The sequence below is a fragment of the Dromiciops gliroides genome, chromosome 2 (genome assembly GCF_019393635.1).
Source record: "Dromiciops gliroides isolate mDroGli1 chromosome 2, mDroGli1.pri, whole genome shotgun sequence".
Lineage (NCBI taxonomy): Eukaryota > Metazoa > Chordata > Mammalia > Microbiotheria > Microbiotheriidae > Dromiciops > Dromiciops gliroides.
Genome location: NC_057862.1, coordinates 257,414,637 through 257,433,159, shown reverse-complemented (window position 1 = coordinate 257,433,159; position 18,523 = coordinate 257,414,637). Strand labels below are relative to the sequence as shown.

General features: G+C 36.5%; 1 protein-coding gene across 1 annotated transcript; it reads right to left on the bottom strand.

Annotated features, from left to right (window-relative positions):
- Positions 1-9,203: 9,203 nt before the first annotated feature.
- LOC122744329 (prefoldin subunit 6-like) lies at positions 9,204-9,575 on the bottom strand. The gene has a single exon (XM_043989780.1). The coding sequence runs from the start codon at positions 9,573-9,575 to the stop codon at positions 9,204-9,206; it is 372 nt and encodes a 123-aa protein (XP_043845715.1).
- Positions 9,576-18,523: the final 8,948 nt, after the last annotated feature.

The window sequence follows — 18,523 nt, the reverse complement described above, 5'->3', positions numbered from 1 at the left end:
AAGCAGAATTAAAAAAAAGAAAAAATAGAAGAAAATGTGAAATACCTCATTGGAAAGACAACTGATCTGGAAAACAGATCGAGGAGAGACATTTTGAGAATCATTGGACTGCCTGAAAGCCATGACCAGAAAAAGAATCTAGACACCATATTCCAGGAAATTATTAAGGAGAACTGCCCTGATATCATAGAATCAGAGGATAAAATCATCATTGAAAGAATCCACCGATCACCTCCTGAAAGAGACCCCAAAAGGACAACTCCAAGGAATATTGTAGCCAAATTCCAGAATTATCAGGTGAAGGAGAAAATACTCCAAGCAGCCAGAAAGAAGCAATTTAAATATCATGGAGCCACAGTCAGGATTGCTGAGGACCTGGCAGCTTCAACATTAAAGGAACGCAAGGCTTAGAATATGATATTCCGGAAGGCAAAGGAGCTTGGATTGCAGCCAAGAATCTATTACCCAGCAAAAATGTGCATTTTCTTTCAGGGGAAAAGATGGACATTTAATGACATTGGGGACTTTCAATCTTTCCTGGTGAAAAGACCAGAACTGAATAGAAAATTTGATCTCAACGTAAAGTACTTAGCAATCCTTAAATCTCTATATGAATGGTAGCTATTAGTGTAGTTTCCTATGTCTCTTTTTTAAAAATTTCTGCATTAGTCATGTTATAAGAGAAAAATCAGAGCAATGATGAAAAACCTCAAAATAGAAAAACAACAGCACCAAAAACAAAAGAAATAGTAAGGTTCATTCAGCATCTATACTCCACAGTTCTTTTTTTTTTTTTTTTCCTGGATTTGGAAACTGGAACTCTTCTGTACCACTGCATTGGTGAGAAGAATATAGTCCATCACAGTAGATCAACACTCAATGTTGATGATACTGTGTACAATGTTCTTCTGGTTCTGCTCATCTCATTCATTATCAGCCCACGCAAGACCCTCCAGGTTTCTCTGAACTCCTCCTGCTCATTGTTTCTTACAGCACAATAGTATTACATTGTATTCATATACCACAACTTGTCCAGCCATTCCCCAATTGATGGGCATCCCCCAACTTCCAATTCTTTGCCACCATGTAAAGAGCAGCTATAAATATTTTTGTACATGTGGGTCCCTCTCCCCTTTCCATGATCTCTTTGAGAAAAAGACCCCAAAGTGGTATTGCTGGGTCAAAGGGTATGCACAGCTTTATTGCCCTTTGGGTATAATTCCAAATTGCTCTCCAGAATGGTTGGATCAGTTCACAGTTCCACCAGCAATGCATTAGTGTTCCCATTTTTCCACAGCTTCTCCAACACTTATTATTTTCCTTTTTTGTCATTTTAGCCAATCTGATAGGTGTCAGGCGGTACCTCAGAGTTGTTTTAATTTGCATCTCTCTAATCATTAGAGATTTGGAGCATTTTTTCATGTGGGAATAGATAGCTTTGGTTTCTTCATCAGAAAACTGCCTGTTCATATCCTTTGACCATTTCTCAATTGGGGAATGACTTGGATTCTTATAAATTTGATTTAGTTCCCTATATATTTTAGAGATGAGGCCTTTATCAGAAGTACTGGCCACAAAAATTGTTTCCCAGCTTTCTGCCTCCCTTCTAATTTTGGATGCATTGCTTCTGTTTGTACAAAAATGTTTTAATTTAATGTAATCAAAATCATCCATTTTGCATTTTATAATATACTCTATCTCTTGTTTGGTCAAAAACTGTTTTCCTTTCCAAAGATCTGATAGGTAGACTATTCCTTTCTCTCCTAATTTACCTATGGTATCATCTCTTATGTCTAAATCATGTATTCATTTTGACCTTATTTTAGTATAAGATTTAAGATGTTGGTCTATGCCTAATTTCTGCCATACTATCTTCCAGTTTTCCCAGCAGTTTTTGTCAAATACTGAGTTCCTATCCCAGAAGCTGGAGTCTTTGGATTTATCGAACCCTACATTACTAGTGTCATTTACTACTGCGTTTCCTGTGTCTAGCCTATTCCATTGATCTACCACTCTATTTCTTAGCCAGTACCAGATAGTTTTGATGAATGCTGCTTTATAGTAAAGCTCCAGGTTTGATACCGCTAACCCACCTTCCTGTGAATTTATTTTTCATTATTTCCTTTGATATTCTTGACTTTTTGTTTTTCCAGATGAATTTTGTTATTATTTTTTCTAGCTCTATAAAATAATTTTTAGGTAGTCTGATTGGTATGGCACTGAATAAGTAAATTAATTTAGGTATTATTGTCATTTTTACTATATTAGCTCTGCCTATCCATGAGCAATTGATATCTTTCCAATTATTTAGATCCGATTGATTTGTGTGAAGAGTGTTTGGTAGTTGTGTTCATAGAGTTCCTGGGTTTGTCTTGGCAAGTAGACTCCCAAGTATTTTATATTATCTACCGTTACTTTAAATGGAATTTCTCTTTCTATCTCTTGCTGCTGGGCTTTGTTGGTCATGTATAGAAATGCTGATGATTTATGTGGATTTATTTTATATCCTGCTACTTTGCTAAAGTTGTTAATTGTTTTAAGTAATTTTTGAGTTGATTCTCTACAATTCTTTAAGTATACCATCATATCATCTGCAAAGAGTGATAGTTTTGTTTCCTCCTTGCCTATTCTAATTCCTTTAATTTCTTTCTCTTCTCTGATTGCTAAAGCTAACATTTCTAGTACAATATTAAATAATAGGGGTGATAATGAACATCCCTGTTTCACCCCTGATATTATTGGTAAGGCCTCTAACTTATCTCCATTGCATATAATACTTGCTGATAGTTTTAGGTAGATACTGTTTATTATTTTAAGGAAAGCTCCACCTATTCCTAAACTCTCTAGTGTTTTTATTAGGAATGGGTGCTGTATTTTGTCAAAAGCTTTCTCTGCATCTATTGAGATAATCATATGATTTTGGTTGGTTTTCTTATTGATGTGGTTGTTGAACCAGCCCTGCATTCCTGGTATAAATCCCACCTGGTCATAGTGTATTATCCTGGTGATCACTTGCTGTAATCTCCTTGCTAATATCTTATTTAAGATTTTAGCATCAATATTCATTAGGGAAAATGGTCTATAATTTTCTTTCTCTGTCTTTGCTTTGCCTGGTTTTGGTATCACCACCATATTTGTGTCATAAAACGAATTTGGTAGAACTCCTTCTTCACCTATTTTTCCAAATAATTTGTATAATCTTGGAATTAATTGTTCTTTAAATGTTTGATAAAATTCACTTGTAAACCCATCTGGCCCTGGGGATTTTTTCTTAGGGAGTTCATTAATGGCTTGTTCAATTTCTTTTTCTAATATGGGTTTATTTAAGGATTTTATTTCCTCTTCAGTTAACCTGGGCAGTTTGTGTTTTTGTAAATATTTATCCATTTCATTTAGATTGTCAAATTTATTGGCATACAGTTGAGCAAAATAATTCCTAGTTATTGATTTAATTTCCACTTCATTGGTGGTAACATCACCCTTTTCATTTTTGATACTGGTAATTTGGTTTTCTTCTTTCTTTTTTTTTTAATCAAATTAACCAATATTTTATCTATTTTATTGGTTTTTTCATAAAACCAGCTTTTAGTTTTATTGATTAATTCTATAGTTTTTTTGCTTTCAATCTTATTAATTTCTCCTTTAATTTTCAGGATCTCTAGTTTAGTATCTAATTGGGGATTTCTAATTTGTTCTTTTTCTAGTTTTTTAAGTTGCATGCCCAATTCATTAATCTCCTCTTTCTCTTTTTTATTCATGTAAGCATTTAGAGCTATAAATTTTCCCCTAAGTACTGCTTTGGCTGCATCCCATAGATTTTGGTATGTTGTCTCATTATTGTCATTCTCTTGGATATAGTTATCGATTGTTTCTGTGATTTGTTTGGCCCATTCATTCTTTAGAATGATGTTATTTAGTTTCCAATTGGTTTTCATTCTACTTTTCCCTGGCTCTCTCTTACATGTAATTTTTATTGCATCATGATCTGAGAAGGATGCATTTACTATTTCTGCCTGTCTACATTTGACTATGATGTTTTTGTGCCCTAATACATGGTCAATTTTTGAAAATGTGCCATGTACTGCTGAGAAAAAAGGTATATTCCTTTCTATCCCCATTCAATTTTCTCCAGACATCTATCATGTCTAACTTTTCTAGTAATCTATTCACCTCTTTCACTTCTTTATTATTTAATTTTTGGCTAGATTTATCTAATTCTGAGAGGGGGAGATTCAGATCCCCCACTGGTATAGTCTAATTCCTCTTATAACTCATTTAACTTCTTCTCTAAGAATTTGGATGCTATACCACTTGGCGCATACATGTTTAATATTGATATTACTTCATTATCTATAGTACCTTTTAGCAAGATGTAATTTCCTTCCTTATCTCTTTTAATGAGATCTATTTTTGCCTTTGCTTTGTCTGAAATAAGCATTTCTATCCCTGCTTTTTTTACTTTAGCTGAAGCATAATATATTCTGCTCTAGCCTTTTACCTTTACTCTGTGTGTATCTCTGCTTCAAATGTGTTTCTTGTAAACAGCATATTGTAGGATTCTGGTTTTTAATCCACTCTGCAATTCGCTTCCGTTTTATAGCAGAGTTCATCCCATTCACATTCACAGTTATTATTACTGACTGTCTATTCCCCTCCATTCTATTTACCCCCTTTGTACTTTTCCCCCCTTCTTTCACCCTATTCCTCCTCACCGATGTTTTACTTCTTACCCCTGCCTCCCCCAATCTGCCCTCCCTTTTTATCACCCCCCCTCTCTTTTCTTTACCCTTTTCTCCCTTGCTTTTGTCCTCCCTTCTTTTAGTCCCCCCCTTTCCCTTCCCCTTTTGCTTCCCTAAAGAATGAGCTAAGTTTCTTTATCCCAATGAACATATATGTTATTTCCTCTTTGAATCAAATCTAATGAGAGTAGGGTTGAAACAATGTTCACCCCTCCTTTCTTTCCCTCTATTGTAATAGGTTTTTATTTCACCTCTTCATATATGATATAATTCACCCCATTCCACCTCCCCTTTCCTCTCCTCCCCATAGACTCCCTTTTTAACCCCTTAATTTTCTTTGTATCATCGCATCAAGGACAATTTATATTTATACCCTCTGTGTAAAGTCCTTCTCTCTGCTCAAATACATTTACAATTCTTAAGAGTTATGAGTATTATCTTCCTGTGTAGGGATATAAACAGTTTAGCCTAATTGATTAACCTTTTTTTTTCCCCCTCTGTTTACCTTTTTAAACTTCTCTTGATTCTCTTGATGTTAAGATCGAATTTTCTATTCAGTTCTGGTCTTTTCATCAGGAATGATTGAAAGTCCCCAATGTCATTAAATGTCCATGTTTTCCCCTGAAAGAGAATGCACATTTTGGCTGGGTAATAGATTCTTGGCTGCAATCCAAGCTCCTTTGCCTTCCGGAATATCATATTCCAAGCCTTGCGTTCCTTTAATGTTGAAGCTGCCAGGTCCTCAGCAATCCTGACTGTGGCTCCATGATATTTAAATTGCTTCTTTCTGGCTGCTTGGAGTATTTTCTCCTTCACCTGATAATTCTGGAATTTGGCTACAATATTCCTTGGAGTTGTCCTTTTGGGGTCTCTTTCAGGAGGTGATCGGTGGATTCTTTCAATGATGATTTTATCCTCTGATTCTATGATATCAGGGCAGTTCTCCTTAATAATTTCCTGGAATATGGTGTCTAGATTCTTTTTCTGGTCATGGCTTTCAGGCAGTCCAATGATTCTCAAAATGTCTCTCCTCGATCTGTTTTCCAGATCAGTTGTCTTTCCAATGAGGTATTTCACATTTTCTTCTATTTTTTCATTTTTTTTATTCTGCTTGACTGATTCTTGGTGTCTCATGGATTCCTTATCTTCCAACTGTCCAATTTTAATTTTTAAGGCATTGTTTTCTTCAGTGAGATTATGTAGCTTTTTTTCCATTTGGCCAGATGAATTTTTTAAGGCATTGTTTTCTTCAGTGAAATGATGCACTTTTTTTTCCATTTGGCCAGATGAATTTTTTAAGGAATTGTTTTCTGCAGTCAATCTTTGTGCTTCCTTTTCCAAGCTGCTGATTCTTTTTTCATAGTTTTCTTGTTTTGCTTTCATTTCTCTCCCCATTTTTTCTTCTACCTCTCTCAATTGATTTTTGAAATCCTTTGTGAGCTCTTCCAGGAAGGCTTTTTGTTCTTGCGACCAGTTCACCTTCCCTCGTGAGGCTTCACATGTAGGAAATTTGAGGGTATTGTCCTCATCTGAGTTTGTGTTGGCTTCTTCCCTACTGATACAGAAGCTCTCAATGAAGAGGGCTCTTTTTTGCTTCTTACTCATTATTGCAGCTTATTTATTTATTTTTAAAGTTGAGGTCTGCTCTGGGGGCACCAGGGTCCCTGTTTTGGGCTTCTTGTGCTGTGTGACTGGCTTTTTACTCTGAGGCCTTTATAGTATGTGCAGTTCGCCCCCCTGCACTTCCTAAGCGTGCTATGTCAGTGTGCCTGGTTGCACCTATACTGTTCGTGGCCCTACAGCTAACAACTTGACCTCTCAGCTGGTGCAGGTAGGTTTTTCCGCTGTCCTTCTTGGCCACCAGATTTTTGAGCCAGGTTCCAGGGGGCCTCAGTTGTTCGGCTGTGGCCCACAGCTCCTGCTGACTTGCCCCGACCCCCTTGGCGCTGGGCTCCTGCCCTGCACTGGGCCTCCCTTTTGCCCAAGTCAGACCAACCTTTTCTTGAAGTCTTCTAAATTATCTCTGGTTGGAAGACTGTGTCTCTCTTTCTCTTTGCAGGTTCTGTAGTTTCAGGATCCGTCCAGAGGCTTGATTTAATGTTCTTTTTGAGGGAACAGAAGGAGAGCTCAGGCAGCTTGCTGATTCCTCTCCACCATCTTGCCTCTGCCCCTGTCCTATCTCTTTTAACCACGTATGAGGCCATGATTTATACCCTTGATTTTTTGTTTTTCTGAAACATAACACATCCTTCTCTAGCCCTTCACTTTAAAAACAACAACAAAAAAACCCTCTTTGTGAATCTTTGTTTTAAATATGTTTCTTATAAATGTGATATTGTCGGATTCTGTTTCCTAAATCATACTGCTATCTTCTTCTCTTTTATGTGGTCTCATTCATCATGAGCATGGTTATGATTGCTAATAGTGTATTCTTTCCATGCTCTCTTTACAAAAAAGGAGGTGGAGAAAGAGAAGGAATATGATCAACACTAGTAATCAAGTGTTTTCCAACCATTCTATTGCTCCTCCTCTTTTCATCTCTTTTTAGACATTATTTCCTTTTAATCTTCCCTAACAATATGCCCTCTGAAACTGAAGTTCATTTTTTTTTTACTATTCATTCCTCAACTCTACCCTCCTTAAATCCCTTTTCCCTTTCCCTCTGTTTCCTTGTTGAATTTACCCTATTAGTATACCAAATGTATTGTATGTGTATGTGTACATGTATTCAATCTTCCTTTGATTCAAATAAGACTGAAGTTCAAGATGACTGTGTTATGGGCCTTTTCTGGGGTACATCAAAAAACTTTCTCCTTGAGAAACTGAACCAAAGGACAGACATACCTAAAGAGATAAGTGGAACCTGATCAGGACTGAGCTAGCTCAGGGACCACCACCCTTCATTCCAGTCTCCCCCACCCCTGGGGAGATAAGATTAGGTGTGACTGCTGCCTTTGTGGCAGGAGGAGAAAAAAGATGGCTTAAGAGATTCATAGCCACCCCTCACCCAATTCCCCCAGCCAGCACCAGTGGGGGATGGTCCTCTCTCACTAAGGGAACTTTCCACAGTCAGGTGATCACCCCCATGAGTCCTCTATAAAAGCATCTGCCTGTCTCCTGCTTGAGGTGTTTGGTATCTTAGAGCCATGCTCAGTGCCATGTCTTCTCCCTATGAGAAGAAGTCCAAGGATTTCTCTCTTGGTTTCCCTTCCCCAGCCCCTAACTAAACTATTATCTTGTTCTATTGGATTTGTGTACAAGAGGGTGTAATTCTTTAAAGAGGAATTCCTAAGGACCCCAACGCCTATACCAACCCCCTTACCCTATTTCCCCATAACAAATGTTACCTGAACTCCATCCTCCACATTTTTATGTTCTTTTTCTTAAATGTCCCATCCTCCATTCAGCCACCAAAATGATTTTCCTAAAGTGCAGGTCCGATAATTCCATTCACTTACTCAAAAACTCCAGTGGTTCTCTGCTGCCTTGAGGACCAAATTTAAAATAGCTTTCAAAACCTAGTCCCCTCCAGCCTTAACACTCTTCTTATACTATTTTTTGTTGTTCAGTCATTTCAGTCATGTTTGACTCTTTGTGACCCCTATTTGGGGTTTTCTTGGTACAGATAAGTGGGCTGCCATTTTATTCCCCAGTTCATTTTACAGATGAGAAAACTGAGGCAAACAGGGTTAAGTGACTTGTCCAGCTAAGTGTCTGAGGTAGGATTTTAATTCAGGTTTTCCTGACTGCAGGTCCTGCACTGTATCCTAGCTTACTCCTGGATAGCTCTACTCTTTGCTTTAGTGACAGTGGCATTCCACAAACACACTCCATCTCTTAACTCTGGGTATTTTCTCTGACTGTCCCCCTATGCTGGAGTGCTTTCTCTCCTCAACTCTACCTACTGATTTTCCTGGCTCCCTTTAGGTCCCAAGTAAAATTCCTTCTTTTATAGAAAATTTTTCCTAATCTCTCTTAATGCTAGTGCCTTTCCTCTGTCAATTATTTCCTATTTATCCTGTGAATAGCTTGCTTTGTATATATTTGTTTGCAGTTGTCTCCTCCATCAGATTGTAAACTCCTTGAGGGCAGAAATTGACTTTTGACTTTTAAAAATTCCTAGCATTTACCAAGGTGTTTGGCACATAGTAGGCACTTAATTGTTTATTGATACATTGTTTACCAATGCTTATATTGATTTACATGGCAGGATCCCTCCCTCACTATTTTCTTGCTTCTAGTTGTGTTTTTGTGCAGTCCTGGTGTTAAGGGCTGGACCTGATTTTGGCTGTCCCCTTGGGAGTTTAGTCATATTAGAATTAGAGTTCATGTATATTAGAATGAAATAATGTATTTGTAGACCAGTTAAAGTTTTTTTTTTTCCAGGTCTTTTCACATTTTATTTGCCACAGTACAGGTAACCCACAGTCTTTCCCTCCTTTATTTCCTCTCCAATCAGAGAGGTCAAGCCTTTCCCATAGACCCTGCCTTGACAGCCTGGGCATGCTGGAACTCCTGCTGCAACTGAGCCAGGGCTTCATGTTGTTTTTCAGACTGTTTCTCAAGGTCTCCTTTAATCTCTGCTGTAATATAGTCCAGTCTCTTGCCCACAGTAGCTTGAGCCTCCCCCAGTTCCTGTTTGACCAAGACTGGGCCCAGAAGCTTAAACACTACATTGGACCCATCCAGTAATGCTAACTCCTCTTTCACAATGTTATTTTCTGTCAGTTGTGCCTCTAGCTTCTGTCGACTAGACATAGACTTACTCAAGTCCTTCTGTAGCTGCTGGTACTTCTCCAATTCCCCCTGAAGCTTCTTCTGAAACACCTCCGCCATGGTGTGAAGAGGGGCTTTCTCCTATCACAGTTCCGGAACCTGGGAGTCCCAATTAAAATTAATAAAGGGAGGTTTACTTAGCCATAGTATAGAAAAGCTATGCAACAAGAATATTGCATTTAGTGTATGTAAATAGAGCCCCCTAAATCTATATTGAAACTGCATGATCAGCAGGGCAGAATAAGATGAATTGTATGGCATTGGGCAATATAGCAAATCTGAAGGGTCCTGACTCTGTGTGAACATGTATTTTAATACCCTTAAGTAACTAGGAAGTCACATCTACATGATCTAAAGCCACTAGAAAGCTGTGTCAATGGCAGCAGGGCTTGAGATGTAGCACCCTGGGACCATCAAGGCTTAGGGATACCTTTCCTGGAAAGAACCAGCCTATGCTATAAGATGAAAGTGGCAGTGGGGTTGGAGAAGGGGGATCCCAATAGCTATTGATCTTATTACACCTGAGCTATATGGAAAAGCTTACTATAATGTCTGTTTTGTTTCATTGTTCATTATTTAATCTGGCTATCTTTTAGGATCTTCAATAGAGTATATATGTAGGGAATTTCTTTATGATATCTTAAAGAAGATTCTTACCCAATATATGTAAAACCTCCATGATAATGTAAGTAAATTGGAAGAATATTTCTATAAATAAAATGAATAAATATTTGTTTAAATTAAATGGGTGAACATTAACACTTTGATGAAATACCCATATTAACAGTAAGAAATAGAAAAGGCTATCATAGTGGAAGGGAGACTCAAGACACAAACATTGAAAAGAATAACTATAAAACATCTATAAGCAAAAACTCAGCTGGGGCAAAAATTCAACTAGAATTCCTGGAAGAGATAGAGGATTTTTTAAAAAAGCTAAGTGTTTTTATAAATAGAATGAGAGCTCTCAGGAAAAAAAATTGGAAAAGAAATGAGAGTTACAGAAGAAAGAATTGAAAAGAGAATTAACAAGAGATATAAAATCTTGCCCAAGCAACAAACTCAATGAAAATTAGAATGGAACAAACAAAAGTCAATGATTCCATGAGGTAAAAAAACTATATGAATGCCATGACTAAAATAAAAAGCCAGAAGTCTGTAAAAGGAATAAAATCCAAGTTAGAGCAAAATCAATGAAAAAATTTAAGAATCATCAGAGAGTTTAAACGCCATGACCAAAATAAAAAGAACATATAGATATTATGCTTCCATAAATTTTAAAGAAAACTGCCCAAATCTTTTAAAAGAAGAGGTTTAAGTAGAAATAGAAAGAATCTATCAGTCACTTCCTGAAAGAAACCTCCAAATGAAAACTCCTTAGAAAATCATAGCCAAAATCCAAAATTTCCAGGTCAAAGAAAAAAATACTGCAAGAAGCCAGAAAGAAAGAATTCAAGTACTGAGGAGCCACAGTCAGAATTGCACATCATTTAGTAGCCATCACCATAAAGGATGGAGAGTTTGAAATATGATATTCCAGAAGCAAATTATATGAGTTTATAATCAAGAATAGCTTTTCCAGAAAAACTAAGTATAATGCTACAGAACAAATTCTAAGGATGCACAAAAATATTTATAGCTATTGGCAAAGAATGAGAATCTGAAGTATTCCCATAAACTGGGGAATGAATGACTAAGCTATGGTGTATAAATATGATGGAATACTATTGTACTGATCTTTTATCAGCATAATGAACAGTAATGATTTCAGAGGACAGAAGATGAAACATGCTGCCCTCTTCATAATAGAGAAGTGAAGGACTCAAAATGAAGAATGAGACAAATAATTTTTTAATATAAACAGTGTAGAGATTTATTTTGATTGACTATAATGTTTGTAATGGGATAAAAAGAAGTGAATTTATAAAAAAATTCAAAGAATAATTAATTCTTATATAAATTGATTGCAAAACCAGAGAAAGAGATCCTACCAAACTCTGCCTATGAAACAAATATGAACCTGACACCTAAACTAATGAAAAATAAAGCTGAGAATGGAAAGTATTGACCAATATTTCTAATGAATATCAATGTAAAATTATTAAATAAATTATTATCAGAGAGGCTATAAGGAAATATTGAAATATGAATTATGGAATGATTATATTTGTACTACAATATTAGGAATAGTATAAATATAATAGAACATAATAACAAAAACACAAAAATCACATGATTATACCAATATATGCTAAGAAAGTTTCAGACAAAATACAATAGCAATTTCTGTCAAAAATTAAAAAAAGTATTAAATTGACTTTTTTTTGTTATGGGAAATAGTGTCTATTTAAAACCAAGAGCTAATACTGTCTGCAAATGAGAAAAACTAGACTCACCCTTTTAAATAATAACTGAGGTAAAGCAAGGCTGCCCATTGTCAACAATATTTGATATAGTTCTAGGGACTGTTATAGAATGCTTAGCAGTTGCCATAGGATATGATGTAAGTATTACCTATAAGAGTCCAAATTAATGAAAGACTGCTCACAAAGAAACCCCTTCACAGGCACTCATATTCCTTAAGGTATCTTGTATTTTACCAAAACCAAATTAATTTCTTGACAGAATGGTTTACAAGGGGGGAGGGGCAGTACATTCCCCAGACAAACGTTATAATCCAGTTTGAGGGTTTAAGATCATAGCATCTATGACACTAAGCATGAAAATCATTAGAAATTGAATTGAATGGAAACAAAGTGTATAAAGAAATTTCCCAAATTCTCTAGTATTGTTATTAAGGTGTTGATGGGAAGAAGAGAGGATGCTTCAACATAAGGCTGACTCAGACTTTAAGGTACATTGATGGATACATTATGAGTTGCAGACACGCCCTTTTAAAGAACTATAGAATGAAAAAAAAATGAGTTCAATTGTACAGTTGTTAGAAAAAAAAGTCTTTAACAGTTTTTGATACCACATCACACACCACCACAGTTTTGCCTCAAGACAACATCCCTTCCCTATTATGAGAGCTCAGTGCTTAGAAAATGGCAACACTTTATAGAACATTTGTATTTCTAACACATTGGAGATAAGATTGATACAGTTTTGGAATACATTACTGTATCCCTCAAACTTTACCTCTATGACTGTAGACACATAGTTTTGGGGGAGGGAGAAAAATGAATTGGGGATACCAATATATCTGTATTCTTTAAAAGCCTCAACTTTAATAAAGCAAAATGAAGTACATCTAGAGAAATTTCAATATGAAATTCAATATATAAAATGGACATATACTGGTTCAATTTTCCCTCCCCTCCACCCTTCCCATTAATAATTTGGATCAAAGGATTATAGCTGGAAGTCATCTAGTCTAATTCCTTCATTTTTCAGATAAGGAAACTGAAGCCTAGGAAGATCATAGGTTAAATAACTTGATAAAAGGTCTCACGGGGTTAAGTGTCAAGAAGATTCAGTGTCAAGTGTCAAGAAGATTCGAACCTAGGTACTTTGACTCCAGAGTCCCTTTGTCCCACATTGCTCATGACCCATAAAATTCATGATGAATTTGAACTGTTCCAATGAAAAAATTTTGGGAATGAGAGTTTTTCTTCCTGCATTTTGCTATTCCTTCCTTCCTTCCTTCCTTCCTCCTCCTCCTCATCCTCTTCCTCCTCCTTTTCTGTTTCTCTCCCTCCTTCTCTCCCACCCTCCCTCTAGGTTGGCTAGCCCAGAAAGAAAAAGAAAACTCCTGAAATAATATTCTAGTTCCAATCAGATAGTTTGGGGGATAATTTCATTATTGAAAAAAAATCCCATTTCTTTTAAAACTGACTCTAATTTCAATATGTACTGAACAAATTCACCACATCTAAATAGTTACATATAGAAAGGAAAGAAAAATGGTTTTGCTGGCATTCACTCATCCATACAATAACAAAACAGATTTAATACAATAGTTAGCTAACTTTTCTGGGATCCATGCCAGGTCTTACTACTTTCTCTACTGCTTAGAAGGGATAAAAGTGATTTTCTTTTATTTTCTGCATTTCTTTGAGCATTTCAATTTGGCACTGGAAATTTCCCAGCACTAAATTAAGGGTTGTTTGAGCTATTTCTATCCTGGAAACAGTTAAACACTCTTTTCAACAGACTAGAAGGGGTGGGATTTTTTTTTCCTACAAATTCTTTTGCAAACAGCTTGCATCTTCTCTCTACCAGGCTGAGAAGAGGGAACAAAAGATGAAGGATATTGCTAAAGTCTCTTATGAGTTAGCTTGCTGCTCCATCAATTAAAAATGGTATGCCAAGTAATACTCTTTCCTTCATTCTGAATTTCCTTTTTATTACCGCAAGCTATGTCATTGAGCATCCTAGGAACATTGTGTAGAGTGCACCAAAAACATATAAAACTCCTAGGCTATTATATACCAGGGACCTATATCTAACTATCCTGTAATCCTTAGGTCTCCTGACTCCTGGTTATTTTCCTCCCACTCTCAGCTGGCATTATTTCAGCATTCTACCACTGTTAGCAGTTGTGCTAGGCTTTCTTTGGATTACTGAAATAATGAGACATAAATGGCTCTTTTTCTCTCCAATGGTAGAGCTTTTTTTTTTTTTTCCTTTTTGCAAGGATACATAATTGGAATAAGTATACTTGTATAGAGTGGTCATAGTGGCCTCAGCCACTGACTGATGAGAAATTTCCAAAGAAACATCTACTCTGGTAGAGCAACTTACATGAAATGTGGGGTCTTGTCAATTCTCAGAAGCCATTTAGGGCTTCTCACACAAATCCTCTATTACTTGTCCCCCAAAGCTAAGCCCGATCACCTTAATGTAGCTATAGTCATTATTTGGTCTGGTTTCATAATTTGGAATGTATGGGTTATTCTGGTGATTTTCCTGGAGGACTTATATGTGCAAATTAAATACCAAGAGGAAGATTTATATATTGCAGTCACCCAGTATAAAGCTCTAAGAGTAATCCCATACATGGTCTCTCCACTCACATGTTCTACCCTTGTTCAGGCTCTTATCACCTTTTGCCTAGCTTATTATGGTAGCCTCTTAATTGGTCTTCTAGCTTCCAGTCCTTCTCCAATCCATCCTCCACATAGCTGCCAAATTATTATTCCTAAAATATAGTCTAACTATGTCATTCTTCTACTCAGTTTTCAGTGTCTTATTTTCCCTAGGATAAAATGGAAAATCTTTAGTCTGACACTTAATGTTCTCTTTGCTAGTCTGATTTCACGTGATTTTCCTTCCCAGAAACTCCATTTCAGTTAAACTAACATACTTGCTTTCCCCCTAATATAACATATCACGTCCATGTTTTGTGTAAGTGGTTTGCTACCTCCTACGAAAGAATTTTCCTTATCTTTCCAGTTGTTAAACCTCTATTCTCTTAGAAATCCCCTTTCATTATTTTGTTTACACCTTGTTTTTATATATTTGTATACAGGTTGTTCCTTCCCTTCTACTCCCATAGAATGTAAACTCCTTGAGGGCATTGTTTTGTTTTGTTTTTTGTATGGCAGTGTCTTTTACATAGTAATAGATACTTAATAGACTTTTATTGTAGTGAAGTGGCATTGAAGATATAGTGACTTCCTCATGCATGTCAAGAAAAGAAGGACATTTAGGTGGGATGGACAACCTAGGTACTACATTGGTAGCCAGTAGATGGACAAGAGGAAGAATTTCAGTATGTTAGAAAGCTCATTTATGTAGGATTTATAGAAAGATATAGAGTTGTATGGGATGAGATTGGGTTGAAATCTCCATTGGGAGAAGGAATGGAGTCAGTGAAATCATGGATCAAACAGATTATTCCATATCTCTTAAGCACATACTATTTGCAAGGCATTGGGAGTATAAAAAAGCAAAAATAAGACAATTTCTGTTTTCAAGGAACTTACCTTCTGTAGGGGAATACAACATGTACACAGATAAGTAAAACCAAAGTACACACGAAATAAAAGCAAATTATATTTTTTGCGAGGGAATGAAAGAAGCAAGCATTTTTAAAGTGCTCACTATCTGCCAGGAACTATACTAAATGCTTCATCAATATTTTCTCTGTTGACCCTCACAACCCTAGGAGGTAGGTGCTATTATTATTTAGCTTTGACAATCAAGGAAACTGAGGCAGATAGAGATTAAAGGATTTGCTCAGGGTCACACAGCTAGGAGGTATTTGAAGACTGATTTGAATTCAAGTCTCTCTAACCCCAAGGCCAGAGGGCTCCCTAGCTGGGAGAATAATTTACAACTGGGTAAAAGAGGAAAGGCCTCTTGTAGGAAGTTGCACTTGATCTGAGGTTTGATTGGAGCCAAGTGATTTCAAAAGGAGAAAGAAAGAATGGAGGGAGGTGGTACATAAGATGAAGATGGAATGTTGTATACAGAAAACAGGAAGTGGGAGTTTGGCTGGCAGGTAGTATGCTTTCAGGGAAGTTATAGGAAATAAGCCTGGAAAGTGTTTGGAACCATATCATGCAGATTTTTAAATAACAGACAGATGGCTTTGTAATTTTTCCTAGAAGAAATGTGGAGTCACGGAAGCTTCTGAGTTTGTCAGACCTGTCCTTTAGGGACATTAATTTAGCAACTGTGTGGAAAGTGGATTGGAGAGAGGAGATACTAGAAGCAGGGAAACCAAATAAGAGGTTATTGCAATAGTCCAGGAAAGAGGTTGTGAACTTGTCATGAAGTAATGAACAAATGATAGACCTGAGAGATGTTGTGAAGGTAGAATTGGCAAGGGTTGAACCCTTATCGGAAGGAGAAGGGTTAGGAAAAGTGAAGAGACAAGGATAATTCTGAGGTTAGAAATATGGACAACTGGAAGAACTGTGAGGCTTGTGACAGAAATAAGGACATTAGGAAGCAGGGTGAAATTAGGATAAAATATAATGTACTTTTTTTGATAATTACGAACACAATAAAAAAGGAACAATTTTTATTCAAAAAGAAGACAATGATTTCATATACCTGTCACTGTACCACTCATCAAGCTATATGTATAGATATATATTCATGTATAAAATCTTCAGTTAGATAGATAGATATAGACATACACACATATATAAAATCTCACCAAGATATGTGCATGGATCTAACTTCCTGAATAGAGGTCCTCATTAAATTAAAATTCGACACATATGATTAAGTATCTACTATGTTGAAGATATTTTGCTAAGCCTGAGGGAAATATAATATTAATAATACATGGTCTTTGCCCTTAAGGAGTTTATAATTCAATAAAGAACATAAGACAAGATTAGAAAATCATAATGCTGAATTGAACTTCTGCCTACAACGCATATTGTTGTACTGGCCCCTGGAAATCCAAAATGTATAAGTTTGATAAATGCACAATGTAATGGGGGTGTGGTGTATATGTAGGGCACTTCTGACAGTATCCCCAACATGGAGAGGATAGGGAGCCTTTTTCTGGACATTTTGTGATGAGGTGTATTTGGAGGAACCTTAGAGAACCCTTGGAGCAAAGATATTTTGTAACTGTTTCTAGTATGCTAAGCTAACCATATGGTTAGGAGAAGTATTTTCTATTCACTACATAGCTAGAACAAGGGGTGCCTTCAAAAAGGAGCCTTGGCCTAATCTCTTTGCCTCTTGCTTTAACTCCTTTCCTGGTAGCAATCAGTAAAGAGGATGCTGTAAGAAGGCCATTGGCCTTCTCCCCTCTGAAGTCATATGGCTCTTCAAATATAGACCTGGGGTTTTTTGCCTACTTCACAATTTATTCTCTTGTTTTAGGCAAAGTAATAGTAGCATATCAATGTCTCAGAATCTTAGCATCTGGTTGTGGTTGTTGTTGTTGTTGTTTAGCTAACTGAATACTGTTGCTCTGAGGAGCAAGGAGTAACCTTTGGGATCCATTGGTATCTAAGACAAAGCTTCATCCATCAATGATACCATATTTATATGTAAACTTGGTGGAACCAATTCTATGTAGAAACTGATCTAAGTTTTGAATCTCCTCTCCAGAGACCAAGGTAGTATAATAGAGAGAGTATGTCCCTGAGGTGTAAGGGAGAAATATTTGTTTTGTTATTGCTTTATCTTTAAAGTAAATGTCAACTTCTAAAAGCTAATTGAAGTTGAGTGCCTAAATGGAACTGGGATGCTACTCAATGACCCCAACACAACCAAATACCAACCTAGGGCTGGTTATATCTTTGATCTCCCTAGTCTCCAAAGACAGATGGAAATATTATAAATCAGGGACTAAAGGGACATCTATCAACGAAGTTCTTAGCAGGAATTTTGGATAAAAAGACAATGTCTCCATAGAGCCCATGCCTTCTTAGTGAGTCTATCTAAAACTACATATCTTAGTAGAATCACATAAGCACAGTCTCTAAAGGATCCCCAAACTGTTTTCTGTGGTCAATGAGATGATATGAACACAAAGCATTAGTGAGTAATAAAAGATGAGAAAACACCAAAATGCCCAATTGAGTTCCAGACTGCAACTCATGTTGTATTGGCCCTCGGCAATCCAAAAGGTATAAAGTTGAATCAAGTAGCAAGGGAAAAATCAATACCTCATTCATGTTAAGTATGCCCTGATGACCTCGATTATACAGCTTGCCACAGAGCAATTGATCACTTTCATTTCTGGTGGAACACATTAGGGCAGTAAAATTTTCATTTTTATAATAGGGTAACTACATATTCATTTTTAAGAAGAGCACTTCAAGTACATGGAACAATTTTTTCCCTCCATACAACTTGTTTCAGAGATCTCGTATTTGATTGCTCCCAAGTCCTGAATAATAACAATAATAATATTTCCTAACTTCCTGGAGAAAGAATCCTTTGATCAGGGCAGAGATAATAATTATAATAAATAACTGTCTCGTATTAACAGAGGCCTCTTCCTCCAAGGCCCTTCTAAGCACTGGTTAAAAACCCTTCTTCATGTTCTGAGTGCCTTGGAATCCCTTTGGGAGCAGAGCATACAAATG